General features: G+C 45.9%; 1 protein-coding gene across 6 annotated transcripts in view; it reads left to right on the forward strand.

The window, feature by feature from the left end:
• Positions 1–604: 604 nt before the first annotated feature.
• The window catches only part of CLYBL (citramalyl-CoA lyase), a 295,682-nt gene continuing 279,925 nt past the window's right edge, over positions 605–16,361 (forward strand). For 5 of the 6 annotated variants that reach the window (XM_055096968.2, XM_034936912.3, XM_003832050.6 and 2 more), the window contains exon 1: positions 623–727. In XM_055096968.2, the coding sequence (XP_054952943.1) occupies positions 666–727 (62 nt within the window). In that variant the 5' untranslated portion in view covers positions 623–665. Of the gene's footprint in view, positions 728–16,361 lie in introns of all 6 variants that reach the window. The other variant, XM_014347493.4, reaches the window with a different exon arrangement.

Consider the following 16,361-nt stretch of genomic DNA (forward strand, 5'->3'; position numbering starts at 1 on the left):
CCTGTTTTAACGCCTCGGCGTTCTCACTGCTGCAGAACGGCCTGCAGGGGGCAGAGTAAAGAGCTGCTGTCAGTTTCCCTGCCCAGAGAGTGCCAACAGCTGCTCTGACCTATTGCAGGCATGTGTGTTCCAGGATGCAGCCTTCCTGCATTCACTTTGACCACTCTAGATTAATTGCTAACCAAGATATGCACATGGTGGGGCTCACAAAGTATTAGGCGGTATTTTAACAACAAAAGCTGCGAAGAAATCCCTAGAAATGTTGGCTCTTCTGGCTGGGAAAACGCAGTCTGTCAACAGTTGCCTCAAAAACTCAGAAGCTCAGAGAGTTGGATTCGGTCACCAGAGAGGCCCCTCAAAGAGGCCCCAACCATTCAGATCCTCTGCTCTGTCCCCCATGACAGCGGGGACGAAGGTCCTAAGCCCTGGCCGGGAGGGCAGTTGACCTCGGGACTCGCCGCGGGGCGGAGCGGGTGCTGGGAGGAAGGAGGGCGTGGCTGGCGAGGTGTGGCTGGCGTGGCGTGGCGTGGCGTGCCTGGCGGGACGGGGCGGGGCGAAGACAGAGCGAGGCGGGGCCTGGGACGGGGGGGGCGGTGTCGCCGTGGGGGCGTGGAATGTGGGTGGGCGTGGCTAAAGGCAAAGGGCGGGGCGCGCGCATCGGGAAGATGGCGCTACGTCTGCTGCGGAGGGCGGCGCGCGGAGCTGCGGCGGCGGCGCTGCTGAGGCTGTGAGTGCAGGTCCCCGTTCCCCGCCTTCCCGGCCCGGCTCGCCGCGGGTGGGCTCTTGTTGCAGCCCCGCGGGCCGGGCGCGGCCTCCCCAAGCCCTCACGGGAACCCAGCCGGACGGAAGCACCATGCGCCTCCCACGCGCTGGCTCGACCTCGTCCAAGGTCGCTGCCGCCCGCGCCTCCCTTTGGGAGGGCCCTTGTTGCACCCGGAAAATGGGTACACACCTTAGGTCGAGTTACCTGGACTCAGCCCCAGGAAACAAAAGTGCCTGCCTCCCCCAAATGGCAAACGTGAACGCGCCAATCTTTATCTCTGAGAGGCGGCTTGCCTGGTGAAGAACACCTGCGGTTCATTTAACACAGCGGTTCCCAAACGGTTTGGTCTCAGGACCCGTTTACACGTCTAAAAATAATTTGAGGACCCCCCCAATGTTTTGCTTATATCTATTGATTTTTGTGGCATGAGGAATTAAACCAGAAATTTAAAAAATATTCACTTAATAACAAACCCATTAACTTTTAATACAAATAACACTTTAATGAATAACTTCTCAAAAGAAAAGTGAGAAGATTGGCTCATGGTTTTTATATTTTTGAAAATTTCTTTGGTTTAATAAAGGACAGCTGGAGTCTCATATCAGCTGTTTTGAAGGAAATATTTGAAAGAAATTCTGGGCTCATGCAGATGCAGATATTAGTTGGGAAAGGGAGGACCAAGCAGACCCTCTCAGCGGGTCTCAGGGACCCCCTCAGGTGTCTTTGGACCACACTTTGAGAACCGCTGGTCTAGCACTTGCCCATCGCCTAGGTGCGTGCACATACATGGTCTCATTTGGTTCCCTTGACCACCATGTGAAGAAGTTGGGTGTCATGTTTATAAAGATGAAAAAACAGGGTCAGAAAGGTTAAGGATTCTCAAAGTCCTATGACCAGTAATGAGAGAGTTTGGTTCAAACACTAAGTGTATGGCTCCTGGTCTGGAACTTCTTTATTTATTTATTTATTTTTATTTTTTGAGACAGAGTCTCGGTCTGTCACCTAGGCTGTAGTACAGTGGTGTAATCTCGGCTTACTGCAACCTCCACCTCCTGGGTTCAAGCGATTCTCATGCCTCAGCCTCCCGAGTGGCTGGCATTACAGGTGTGCACCACCACCCCCGGCTAATTTTTGTATTTTTAGTAGAGACAGAGTTTCGCCATGTTGGCCAGGCTGTTCTCGAACTCCTGACCTCAAAGGGATCCACTCGGCTCAGCCTCCCAAAGTGCTGGGATTACAGGCGTGAGCCACCATGGCCGGCCTGGTGGTCTGGAACTTCTTTTTTTTTTTTTTTTTTTTTCCGAGATGGAGTTTCGCTTTTGTCGCCCAGGCTGGAGTGCAATGGCGCCATCTCAGCTGACTGCAACCTCCGCCTCCCGGATTCAAGTGATTCTCCTGCCGCAGCCTCCGGAGTAGTTGGGATTACAGGGCGTCCGCCACCATGCCCGGCTAATTTTTGTATTTTTAATAGAGACGAGGTTTCACCATGTTGGCCAGGCTGGTCTGGAGCTCCTGACCTCAGGTGATCCACCTGCCTCGGCCTCCCAAAGTGTTGGGATTAAAGGCGTGAGCCACCGTGCCCGGCCTGGGTCTGAACTTCTTACGTCTTCTTGCACTGTGACTCTTCAGTCACCCATGTCCTATGGGAGGACCCACCTAGTCTTATGCATCCCGCTTTCCCATTTCCTCCGCTGCCTCTGGCACAGGGGAGTCACCCCTCGCCCTAGAGGAGCAGCTCAGGCAGTGGATCCAGGCTGGTCCAGAAGGGTCCTTTTCTGGCGCCTTTTGAGGGGGCCAGCGTCTGTGGCCTGTTCAGTAGCGGGTGCGGTGAGCACACACAGTCCCTACGCCAGTACGCTGGGGGTTAACTCAGTGCTCCTCACCCGCCTTAGCACACTGGCTCTGTTCTCGACATGTCTACCCGCTGAATATAGGATTCTTGATTGGCATTTTTTTTTCCTTTGAGCATTTTAAAGCGTATTATCGCACTGTCTTCTTGCCTCCATTATTCTAATGAGAATTCAGACGTTAATGTTATTAGGGTTCTATGTAAGTGATGAGTCTTTTTTTTTTTTTTTTTTTGCTTGAAAGATTTTCTCTTTGTCTTGGTCTTTCGGTGGTTTTATTATGATATGTGTAGATCTGTTTGAGTTTATCCTCTTGGAAGTTTATTGAGTTTCTTGGATGTGTATACATCAAATTTGGGAAGTTTTTGGCTATTGTTCTCTCAAAAAAGTCTACTCTCTTATCCCTCTCTTCTCTTTCGGAGGCTCCCATTGCGTATATGTTGGTGTAGTTGATGGAACCCCACAGGTCTTTGAGACTGTTCCATTTTCTTTCTGTTCCTCAGGCTGGACAATGTCAATTAACCTGTCTTTGTTTTTTTTTTTTTTTTTTTTTTTTGAGACAGAGTCTTGCTCTGTCACCAGGCTGGAGTTCAGTGGCGCAATTTCTGCCCACTGCAACCTCTGACTCCTGGGTTCAAGCGATTCTCCTGCTCCAGCTTCCCAAGTAGTTGGGATTACAGGCACGTGCCACCACGTCCAGCTAATTTTTGTATTTTTAGTAGAGACGGGGTTTCACCATGTTGGCCAGGATGGTCTCGATCTTCTGACCTCGTGATCCGCCTGCCTTGGCCTCCCAAAGTGCTGGGATTACAGGTGTGAGCCACCGTGCCTAGCCGACCTGTTTTTAGGTTTGCTGATTCCTCCGTCTTCCAGCTCAAATCATTTTCATTTTAATCCAGAACTTCTTTCTTTTTGGAGACTGAGTCTCACTCTGTCACCCAGGCTGGAGTGCAGTGGTGCAGTCTGGGCTCACTACAACCTCTGCCTCCTGGGCTCAAGCTGTCCTCCCACCTCAGCCTCCCAAATAGCTGGGACTACAGGTGTGCGCCACTGCACCTGGCTAATTGTTTCTATTTTTTTGTAGAAATCGGGTTTCGCCATGTTGCTCAGGCTGGTCTCGAACTCGGCTCAAGCAATCTGCCTGCCTCTGTCGCTCATAGTATTGGGATTAAAGGCATGAGCCACCATGCCCGGCCCTTTTCTATACTTTCTATCTCTTCATTGATATTCTCTGTGTACTGAAACATCCTTCTCATACTTTCCTTTAGTCCTTTTTTTCTTTCTTTCTCTTAGAGACAGAGTCTCCAGGCTGGAGTGCAGTGGTGAGATCGTGGCTCACTGCAGCCTGCAGCTCCTGGGCTCAAGTGATCCTCCTGCCTCAGCCTCCCCAGTAGCTGGGACTACAGGCACACACCACTATGCCCAGCTAATTTTTAAATTTTTTGAAGAGACAGAGTCTTGCAGTGTTGCCCAGGGTGGTCTTGAACTCCTGGGTTCAAATGATTTTCTTGCCTTGGCCTCCAAAGCAGTGGAATTCTAGGCATGAACGACTGCACCTGGACTCCTTCAGTTCTTTATGCATAGTTTCCTTTCTTTTTTTGAACATACTTTAAATAGATGATTTAATTAGTAAGTCCAACATCTGGACTTCCTCAGGGACAGTTTGTACTGACTACTTTTTTCCTGTGTGTATAGGTCATACTTTCTTTTCTTTGCATGTCTTGTATATTTTTGTTGAAAACTGGACATTTTAAGTAATATAATGGGGCAACTCTGGAAATCAGATTTCTCCCTTTTCCCAGGGTTTATTGTTGTTGTTGTTTGCTTAGTGACTTTAATAAACTAATTCTGCATTGTATTCTTTGTCATATGCAACCACCGAGGTCTCTGCTTGGTTAGCTTAGTAGTCTAACAATTAGACAAAGATTTCCTTAAATTCCTGGAACCCATAAGTCTCCTAGTCTTTGCTGAGGGACTCTGTGTGTGTCAGGACATGTCTTCAACATTCAGCCACAGTTTGTCCTGCTTCCACAGAGACTGAAGGTTAGCCAGACGTGAGCACTTAAGGTCTTTCCTTAGCCGGTATACAGCCCTGCACATGTGCGTGGCCTCCTAGAGTCTCAGGAACATGTCACAACTTTTCAGAGCTCTCTATGGATGATATCTTGTTCTCCATTTTTGCCTTTTAAGTGTTTTGGTTAGCCTGTTGTTTGCCCTGTTATCTTCCATCTCAAGTAGCTGTGATGGTAAATAAGTACTTCTGATTGTTTGGACAAATGCCCTCAGGGAAAATACTGTTCCTACTGTGCAAGCTCTGAGTCAGGTCAATTAAAGACAGTTTTACAAGTAGGGTCTTCCAAGGAACCACAAGACAGGTCAAATAGTGACATTTTCCAGAAATGGGGCTTTCCCCCTCTAGTGGCTGCCATGCTGCTGGTTTTCACTGTGATGGGGGCTATTGATTTTCAAGTCTACCACAGAGCTGGGGAAGAGGGATAGGGTAAACTAAACCCCCACGACAATTGCTGTTCTTACTGAGATTCATCCATTTTTCTTGAATAAATGATCCCTATATTGCTGCAAGTCTTTAATTTCTAGAATTCTGAAAAAGTTTATTCTGACAATTTTTGCCAATATTCTTGTTGATTTTATGGAGGATGGGATTTTCAAAGGTTCTTTTTCTGTAGTTTTTGCTGAAGTCAGCCTGCATAGAGTTTTGATCAAGAGTGGATTTGAATTTATAAATTTTTTTTGCATCTGTTGTGTTGATCATAAGGCTTTTCTTCTTCAGTGTGTTAATACGGTAAATTACAGTGATTGACTTTTTAAAAGTTAAGCTGCCCATTGCATTCCTGGAATAAACCCCACTGATTGTGATGTATTGTTTGGATTGCATGTGCTAAAATTTTGTTAAAATTATTTGTATCTATGTTCATAAGGAATAATCGCCTATAGTTTTCTGATATTGCCTTGGTCTGGGTTTGGTACTAGGATGGTGATGGTCACATAGGATGTGTTGGAGAGTTCCCGCTTCTATTTCATGGAACAATTTGTGTAAATTTGGTAAGATTTTGCCTGTAAATGTTTGCACCTGCAGTTTTCTTTGTGGAAAAAGTGTTAAACTACAAATTTAGTTTCTTTAATAGACATATTGCCATTCAGATTATCTAGTTCTTCTTGAGTAAGCTTTGGTAGTTTGTATCTTTGAAGGACTATGTCCATTTCATCTAAGTTGTCACATTCACGTGCCTGGAGTTGTTCATGCTGACTCCTTATCCTTTTTCTTACAGCTCTACAAAGGTATATACCACACAATTCACCCTTTGTAAGTGTGTGATTCAATAATTTCTAGTAAGTTTATAGGCCCATCACTACAGTCCAATGTTAGGCGCCCCTCCAAATTTCTATCATCCCGCAAATTCTCTTGAGCCCATTTGCAGTTAATCCTTACCCCTGCCTCTAATCTGTCATCTCCTTACTGTTTGTGTCATCCATAGTGATGTGTCCTTCTTCATCCTTGATATTTGTAATTCTTTCTTCTCTGTTTTTTATTTCATCACCTGGCTTGAGTCGTATTGCTCTTTTTAAAGAACCATCTTTTCGTTTTATCGATTTTTCTCTTTTTTTTGTTTTCTATTTCATTGATTTCTGTCTCATCTTTATTATTTCCTACCTTCAGCTTACTTTGGGTTTAATTTACCCTTTACCTTTTTAAGGTGGAAATTTAGATAATTAATTTTAGACCTTTCTACTTTTTTTTTTTTTTTGAGACAAGGTCTCGCTCTGTCACCCAGGCTGGAGTGCACTGATGCAATCTTGGCTCACTGCAACCTCCACATTCTAAGCTCAAACAGTCCTCCTGCCTCAGCCTCCCAAGTAGCTGAGACTACAGGCATTAGCCACCATGTCTGGCTAATTTTTGTATTTTTTGGAGAGACGGGGTTTCGCCATGTTGCCCAGGCTTGTCTCAAACTCCTGGATTCAAGCAGTCCACCCACGTTGGCCTCCGAAGGTGCTGGGATTATGGATGTGAGCCGCCACACCCATCCGGGGTCTACTTTCTAAATATAAGCGCTCAGTAATTACTTTTCAGCCATGCTTGGTGGCTCATGTCTATAATCCCAGCACTTTGAAAGGCTGAGGTGGGAGGATCACTTGTGGCCAGGAGTTCAAGTCCAGATTGGGCAACATAGTGAGATGCTGTCACTACAAAAAAAATTTTAAAAGTTAGCTGGATGTGGTGGCTCGTGCCTGTGATCCTAGCCACTTGGGATGCTGACGTGGGAGGATTCCTTGAGCCTGGGGATTTGGGGTTCCAGTGAGCTGTGATCATACTGCTGCACTCCAGCCTGGGTGACAGAGCAAAGCTCTATTAAAAATAGTGATAATAATAATAATAATAATAATAACAAAATTCCCTCTAAGGATTGTTTTAATTCCCTCTAGCAAATTTTGCAAGATTTCTGATACCTGTAATCTCTTTTCATTTCTTATGTTGATACTCTGTTTCTGTTTTCTAAAGTATTCATAGTAAGACTCCAAAAGAAAAAGGGCTCCCTGGCTGTATGTTCAGTGGTAGCAGCCAAGGAATGTGCCAGGAAGGTACTTCACATTTTGCAGTGCCATAGTGGAGAGGAATCTGGTAAAGAAAAAACCAGATGAAGACAGTTTAGAGAGGCGACAACTACAAGCTAAGTACCTGAGATTCTGGGTCAACAGGAAGGGGACAGTGTGTGAGGAAGCAGCAGGGCCATGGAAGGTGGCTGAGGGGCCTGGATGGGGTTACCTGTCAGGGTCCCAATAGGCCTTTTGTAGGGTTGGCTTCATCTTTGAAGCCTCCTGAGGTTACCGTGACAACCACTACTGTCCCTCTGTACTGCTGTGAGGCCACTAAGGGAAAAAGGGAGGGAAGGGACCCAAAGGGAGGACAGAGGTGGGAGAAGAGGGAGCGATGGGGAGAGAAAGGCAGAGAACAATGGAAGCAGTGAGCGAGAAAGGGGAGAAACCTCACTGAAAAGGAGGCAGGGTAAACATGACTGAGAAATGTGAGAAAGATGCTCACATTAAAAAGAACTCACTCAGAGTAAGGATGAATGTGTGTTCTTTGCTACTTGAACTGGTATTAAAAGGCCAATGTGAAGTGTTAGATATTTTAAAATGTTTATTGGTATCATTAGAAGTTGATTTCAGTGTCCCAAATGCATGGTGAGAAAGGGGATGTGTAAACAAAAATGATATTTTGGATTGTGAGGCAGAAAGTCATTTTAAATGGCCCTGGGAGGCAGAGGGACCAATCCTCTCAGTCGCCTGGGACTGTCCTGGGTTTAGCATGGAATGCCCTATGTTCCCAGAAACCCCTTAGGTCCCAGCAAACCAGGATGGCCATTCACCATAGAGGTGGAGAAGTAAAGGGCTGTGGATGAAGACGGGTACTTATTAGGAACAGGGAGGAGGATGGAGTTGGAGGGGATGAGTGCAGGGCCAGGATACAGAGCCCAGAAGGAAAGGAATTGACAGAAGCTGGGAGAAAGAATAAAAAGACCAGTGGTCCAAGATGGTAGACCACAGGTTCAAGAACTGGAGCAAGAGTCTTCTGGAATGGCCTCCATTCTAGAACCGAGAGAGAGTATTCAGAATGCTTTAATGGAGAAAGAAGGGCCACTGCTGAGAGTGGGGCTGAAGAGAAAAGAAAGAAGGAGACCCTGCGGGAGCGGCAACACCAGGAAGGCAGTTGTATGCACATCATGCAGACCAGGAGTAGCCTAGGGGTAGGGGACATGCCTGGGCTGGACAGTGGAATTGGTGGGAAATCAGATTTCCCTGAGCAAAAACCAGTGGGCAGCAGCCAAACTGGTGAGCAAGAACTGGCTGTGGTGGCTGGGCCCGAATTGGGAGCTACACCTGCCCGGGCAGGTGTAGCTGCGAGGGAGGTCTCTGCCAACAGAGACCTCAGCTGTGCCGTGCCTGCTGAACGGCCTCACCTTGGCCTCTGGCTCTGTTGCAGCTGTGTGGGGCTCATGCTCCTACATACGGTTATCCTGTGGTAGAGTTTTACCGTGGGCCAGAGCCATCTAGAGGACATTGAGTTACCCACATACTTTCTGTGGGAGAGGCCAAGGAGTCAGGGGGAGGCCGGGACCTGAAGATCAACTCTTTACTGCAGAGATCCCTCCCTCCCTCTCTCTGTCCCATGGATCCAGAGGGAAGTTGAGGACAGTTTCATGCCACATGCTTGACCCGACTCAACTGAGTAACTGTGGCCACTGAGAAGACTCTGTCCTTGCAAGGAACTCTCCTTAGTGCCCGTATTCTGCAGAATGTTTGAGTGGCACGAGTGCTTCATTCGTCTAGAAATATTTCATGGTAGTCAGTTGCTAATAACAGGATATCTGCAGGTAGTGTGTTCTCAGGAGGCACACCTGAAGCCTCAAAGGTGAGGACATAGACATGGCTGTGGGTGAGCCTGTGCCAAGACATGACCCATATCCATGGGGAGTGCCCTCAGGGCAGCTGACACTGCTCAGCCTCAGCAGTCTCCAGTGATAGCTTCGGAACAGCCACGGTCTGACTGATATACTTTCTGAAAACAGCCTTTGGTCACACAGTTTCCTAACTAAATGTGGTGGTGGCCACTCTTTAGAAGTTGCCATTTTATGCGGGACTCCCTGTGAGGAAGCCCATACTGCTGGTAGCTGAAATTTAGGAATGCAGGTTTCTAAGAAGGCTCGGAAAAGCAAGCTGGGCTCCTTGGGGAGGAGCTATTAGTACGTTTAATTAAATTTTTTAACATATAAAAAGTTGTTAATTATAAAAACAACATTTTTTTCTACCCTGAGTGCAGCTGGAGCTGTGTTCTGCCGTTACACAATTGCTCATTAATTCCACACATTGCTTACGATCCTGTGAGGTTTAGAATTTTATTAGACAATAAATAAGATATCAAGGAGATAATATTTGTGGTTTCATATAGGTCACTTGGGTATGAATTTAAATCCACTGTAATTCAAACAGGTATAGTTTATTTCTTGTTGCTACTTCAATGTGTTATAGCGTATCAATTAAATAACTCACTTGAATGATGCAGACTTGAGATTCATTCCCTCCTTCTTTCCTTCCTTCCTTTCTCACCCCATCCTCCCTACCATAAACCAGGTTTAGAATAGCTGTTAATTTAGCTGCTTTGATTTTTTGTTGTTGTTTATTTTGAAACGGAGTCTCACTCTGTCGCTCAGGCTGGAGTGCAGTGGCACAATCTCAGCTCACTGCAACCTCTGCCTCCTGGGTTCAAGCGATCCTCCTGCCTCAGCCTCCTGAGTAGCTGGAATTACAGGTGCACACCACCACGCACAGCTAATTTTTTTATTTTTATTTTTTATTTTTAGTAGAGATGGGGTTTCACCATGTTGATCAGGCTGGTCTTGAACTCCTGGCCTCGTGATCTGCCTGCCTCGGTCTCCTAAAGTGCTGGGATTATAGGTGTGAGCCACCATGCCTGGCTTTTTTTTTTTTTTTTTTTTTTTTTTAAGACTGGTGAAGCTATGTTGCCCAGACTGGACTGCAGTGGCTATTCGCAGGTGTTATCATAGCTTACTGCAGCCTTGACATCCTGGGCACCAGTAGCGCTTCTTCCTCAGTCTCTCTAGTAGCTGGGACTGCAGGCATGTGCTACCACACCCAGCTGATTTTATGTTTTGTTTACGTTTAACGATGTTAATCTAGGAGCAGTGATGATGTTCACTGTTGTTCCACATGACTCTAGCACATATATATTTGTATGTGTATAACCACAGTTGTTCATTTAGTCTGTTTCCAGGTTTTCTTTGGAAATGCAGAGAAAAATGTTCCTATCCCCAAATCTCTGTGGATACCCTTAAGTATTTGGAGGTAAATTTCTTTATGTGAACTTGCTGGGTACAGACGTTTGAAGCCTTTTGATGCTTGCTGTCAAATCACCCTCCACAAGGGTGTGTCGATATATTCCTGGGTGGTGTATGCCTTTTGGAGGCTCATCTGTCCCATTTCCTTGCATTAGGAGACCCATGCACACTGAAGTAGGCACAGACTGTCACGCAGGTCACCTGACTGGCAGCACCAGACCTAAAAAGGCCTGTTGGCTACCGCGACAGCCTTGGCTGTCACACTGGGCCCGCCCATGGGTGTTTCTGTAAGTGGCCATGAACCTCTTCTGAACTACACCACATGTTAACATCCTTCTCTTAGTTAGGTCTTTGAGATTGGCAGAGGTGCTGTATTTAATAATAAAGGAATGGGCTGGGCATTGGTGGCTCACACCTGTAATTCCAGCACTTTGAGAGGCTGAAGTGGACCGATCACTTGAGGTCAGAAGTTCAAGACCAGCCTGGCCAGCATGGTGAAACCCCATCTCTACTAAAAATACAAAAATTAGCCTGGTGTGGTTGCGCATGCCTATAGTCCCAGCTACTCAGGAGGCTGAGGCAGGAGAATTGCTTGAACCCAGGAGGTGGAGGTTGCAGTGAGCCAAGATCATGCCACTGCACTCCAGCCTGGGTGACAGAGCGCGACTCCGTCTCAATAATAATAATAATAATAGTAATAATAATAATATAATAAAGGAATGAAAGTTTCCTTAGAAAGTAAGGTTTCTATTTTAATAGAATACTTGAGTGAGCAAGTCTGTCTTAACTGTTTCTCCTCACTGTGTCTAAATGAGAAGGAAGAATGACCCTGGTGTCTGTATTTGCAGGACACTTTTCAGTATTAATATTCAGAACCCCAAATATTGAAAAGTGTAAAAGGCAGTACTTGCTACTTCATTGTCCCGTTGCCACCCCCAGTAAAATGAGGGTCTTAGTTTAGCGGAAGACTGTGTTCACTGTTTAGCTCACAGTTCACGCTAAAAATTGGCACTTTTTTTTTTCCCTAATAAGGGCCTCTCTATGGACCTTTTAAAAGTTTATATGGTCATTAAAAACATCATTGCACACATATACTTTGTACCACTTTGGAAGTAGTGCAGGCTTGTTTGAAAGCATACACTTGACTTGTCTTCTTACTTAGTCTCACAGTATTCTTTGTGAGAAGGTTGATATGCCCACATTATTCTGTGTCCAAAAACAAAAGTTTAGGAAATGAAAACAGCAAACAGAAAACCCCATGCCAAGTGCTGTTTTCGTAGTGAGGCACTGGAGGGCGCTCTAGCAATGGGAGATGCACGCAGTCTCTGCAGTCTGCAGGCTGCCCTCACGAACGCCTCTTTCAGAAGATGTAAGAGTTGTTTTTTCTGTTCATTTTAAGGCAAATGAAAGACACATGGATGGTAGAGGAAATATTTCTATACTGACCTATAAACGGTCCCTTTAAAAGTTTATGAGAAACTGAAGAAGTAGCTCTGTGCTCCAGCCCTCCTTATGACCTCCTCTCTCCCTAGCCTGTTGCAGCCTCACCGGCCTCCTCTTCTGGGCTGTGTCGTCAGCCTGAGGTCCTCTGTCCCTTTGTGCCTCAGCTCAAATGTCACAGATCAGAGAGGTCTTCCTTGACCACCCTGTACAACATAGCCTCCACCCCGCTAAGCAGCCTCTGCACTACCCTGTCCCCTTACTGCTGTTTTCATTTTTTCCTATTGCCCCATTTCCACCAGACATATCACATGCTTATTTGTTTATTGTCCGCCTGTATCCTACCCCAGCCCCCAGATATTCATGAGAGCAGGGACTTGGTTTATTCCATTGCTATTATATATCCAGAACCTAAAACAATCCTTGGCAGTGCCTGATATAAATTTGCAGAAGGAAAAAAGAACAGATTTAGGAATGAAATATTTTGAGTGTTTCTAAAGATTTAGTGGATTTTTTTTCTTTATTTTGGTAAATTATACATAACAAAATTATCATTTTAACTTTTTTTTTTTGAGGTGGAGTCTAGCTCTGCCCCCAGGCTGGAGTGCAGTGGTACGATCTCACTCACTGCAACCTCCGCCTCCTGGGTTCAAGCAATTCTCCTGCCTCGGCCTCCGAGTAGCTGGGATTACAGGTGCCCGCCACCACGCCTGGCTAATTTTTTGTATTTTTAGTAGAGACGGGGTTTCACCATGTTGGCCAGGCTGGTCTCGAACTCCTGACCTCAGGTGATCTACCCGCCTCGGCCTCCCAAAGTGCTGGGATTACAGGCGTAAGCCACCATGGCCGGCCCATTTTAACCATCTTTAAGTGTACAGTTTAGTGGCATTAAGTACATTCACATTGTTGTACAACTGTCACCACCATCCATCTTCTGAACTTTTTTATCTTCCCACACTGAAACCCTGTACCCATTAAACACTAACTCCCTGTTCCCTTCCCCCCACCCAGCCCCTGGTAACCACCATTCTCATTATTTTCACTGTGAATTTGACTACTCTAGGTACTTCACATACATAGACTCACATATTTGTCCTTTTGTGTTTGGCTTATTTCACTCAGCATAATATCTTCCAAGGTGCATCCATGTTACAGCAGGTATCTAATTTTCATTCATTTTTAAGGCTGAATAATCTATTGTGTGCCTATTCCATATTTTATTTATCCATCCATCTGTTGATGGACATTTGAGTATCACTGCCACCTTTTGGCTATTGTTAGTGCATGTTCTATGTGGAGCACAGAAATGTGATGTTTAAGTTTAAGCCTAAAGTGGATTTCTTTGAATTATACTAGCCAGTCACAGATCACTCCTGGGTAGTACTATGGTTTGAATGTGGTATCCCCTCCAAAATTCATGTTGAAACTTAATTCCCATTGTGGTGGTATTAAGAAGTAGGGCCTTGTAGGAAGTGGTTAAGTCATGAGGGCTGTGCCTCGTGAATGGGTTAATATCATTGGAAAGAGGCTTCAGAGAGAGTTTTCCAGTCTTGCCCTTCCACCCTGCGCCATGTGAGGACACAGCAATAAGGCGCCATATTGGAAGCAGAGAGCAGCCCTCTGTAGACACCAAGGCTGGCACCTTGATCTTAGATTCCCCAGCCTCCAGAACTGTGGGAAGTAAGTTTCTGTTGTTTATAAATTAGCCCAGTGTGTAATACTTTTTAAAATAGCAGCATAAACAGACTAAGACAGGTGGTTTCTACTTTTAGGAAAATATTTTTAGTTCATATTAAGATAGAAACTTATTCTAGCTCCTAAAAATCAGAATTGTTTTAATATCCTCAGGTGCTCTTTAATTTTTTCTTACAATTGTCAAAAACAAGTTTAAAATCAAGTTACTAACTCGGCTATAGGCAGGAAGCTCCTGGATAGATACTCTGGGGTTCAAGTCCAATGCTGACCCGCAGTTGGCCCTTGACCTTGTTCAAGGCCCTTATCTAGATTGTGCCTTATTTTTCTCACCCATCAAAAGGAGGATGGACAAGTTTCTTCCTGCCAGTTGACATTCCAGAGTCTAGAAAGGAATTATTGCCCTCAAGTAAGACGACCTTGGGGAATTCAGAAATACAAAGTATATAGCTTTTTGAGCTCTAAGTTATTTTGGTCCATTTGAGCTCAATTTGACCAGAGATTGAAGATAAAAGCTCTGCCTCCCCCAAACTTATTGGTACAGCCTGCACTCAATTGGTTTTACTGCCTTCTCCTGACATTAAGGGAGATGTTTTTGGTTGTGTGGTGTTGACCCTTTAGGTCCTCAGAAGGGGCGGCACCCTCATGGTGTCTCTGCCTGCAGCAGGGAGTGCTACCAGGCACTTTGTTCCAGTGACTTATGATGGACACAGCACAGCGCCTAGGGGTTAGGATTCTAAAATAATTCAGGTGTATGGAGACGCAGAACCTAAAAGAACTCAGGAGAAAGAGAAGGTAGATATCCTAAATTTTAGTCTGATGTTGACTCAGAAGTGGATACCTGATTTTGGCCTACATTTCACCTCTTTCGGTTTTTTTCTGCTCCATTTGGGTTCCCTGCTCACTTGGAACCCTCAAGCTGGCTTGCAAATGCCCAGAGCCACAGTGCTCTCATAGGGTCTGCCTGTTCTAGGGCCCATCAGCCAGCAGTCCAGCAGGGATGACCAGTGAGCCCAAGAAAACAAGCAGTGCTCATGTCAGATGTGTAGCCCTTCTCAAGTGCTGTACATTTTAAGAAATGCCTTCACTGGGCATGGTGGCTCATGCCTGTAATCCCAGCACTTTGGGAGGCCGAGATGGGCGGATCACGAGGTCAGGAGTTGGAGACCAACCTGGCACAACATGATAAAACCCTGTCTCTACTAAAAATACAAAAATTAGCTGAACGTGGTGGTCACACACCTCTAATCCCAGCTACTCAGGAGGCTGAGGCAGGAGAATCGCTTGAACCCGGAAGGTGGAGGTTGCAGTGAGCTGAGATCCTGCCATTGCACTCCAGCCTGGGTGACAGCGAGACTCTGTCTCAAAAAAAGAAAGAAAGAAAAAGAAAGAGAGAGAGAGAAAGAGAGAGAGAAAGAAAGAGAAAGAAAGAAAGAAAAAGAAAGAAAGAAAAAAGAAAATGTCTTCTTCAGACACCTCAACTACAAAGGAGTCAGCCAGTCAAGAGAATTTCTCCTCTACCAGGAAGAGAATATGGGTATAGGAGAAGCTTGGAGTCTCTCTGCCACCCCTCATGTTCTCTGGACAAAGTCCCAAGCTGTGCGTTTGAATCATCAGTGTCTACTTGTCCTGCAGAACATCAGGAATTTACCAGGTAATCTGGTGACATGCCTGCACCAGAGGACTGGGAGAATCCTTACCGTTAAACCTCTTCTCCCCACCCCTTAACACATAAATACACTTTTTAAGCTTCCTAACGCTGTACTCTGATCATGGTGCCCACCCCCTTGGACAGCATAAATTTCCCAGTGACCTCCAATTACCTGCCGCATAAAGTCCAGGCCCCTTAGTGTGGCATGTACGCACCTCCTCACCCATCCTCCATCTTTCCATTTCCCCCCAGGCCGCTTACCTGTGGCCCACATGCACCACTCACCATGCCCCACACTCTCGAGTCATCAGTGCCACTTCCTCCTGGAAGCCTTCTTTCCCTGGACACCTCAGCCAGCCATCTGTCTCGTCCCTGAGAGCCCTAACCTCTCCGCTGACTTTTGTCACCCTTCCCTGTGTTAAGGTGATCGAGATGCAGAACTCCCAGTCGTCTTTGATGCCTCCTCTCCTCTCCCACCCACACCCCATCTGTTGCCAGGCCTGTTGATTTTCCCCTTCAGGTGCCAACTCTTTTTTCATTGTATTAGTTTCCTATTGCTGTTGTAACAGATTATCGCAAACATGATGGTTTAAATTAAGCTTGTCCCTGCAGCCTGTGGGCCACATGTGACCTGGGATGACTTTGAATACAACCCAACACAAATTTGTGAGCTTTCTTAAAACATGAGATTTTTTGGCGATTTTTTTTTTCCCTTTAGCTTATCAGCTGTTGTTAGTGGATTTTATGTGTGGCCCAAGACAATTCTTCTTCCAGTGTGGGGCCAGGGAAGCCAAAAAAACTGGACACCCTTGGTTAAGTTAACACAGATTTGTTAACTTATGCTTCTGCAGTTTGGAAGTCTGACCTAGGTTTTGTGGGCTGAAACCAAGGTGTTTACAGGGATGGAGAGCCTTCTTTCTGGCAGTTCTAGGGGTGATCTGTTTGCTTGCCTGTTTTAGCTTCTAGAGGCTGCCCACATTCTTTGGCTCATGGCTCCTTATCCATCTTCAAAGCCAGACCCAGTGGACTGAATTCTTCTCCCCATTGCTGCCATCTCTCGGGTTCTGTTGCTTCTGCCACCCTTTTCCACT

This window comes from Pan paniscus, chromosome 14, assembly GCF_029289425.2.
Source record: "Pan paniscus chromosome 14, NHGRI_mPanPan1-v2.0_pri, whole genome shotgun sequence".
Classification (NCBI taxonomy): Eukaryota; Metazoa; Chordata; class Mammalia; order Primates; family Hominidae; genus Pan; species Pan paniscus.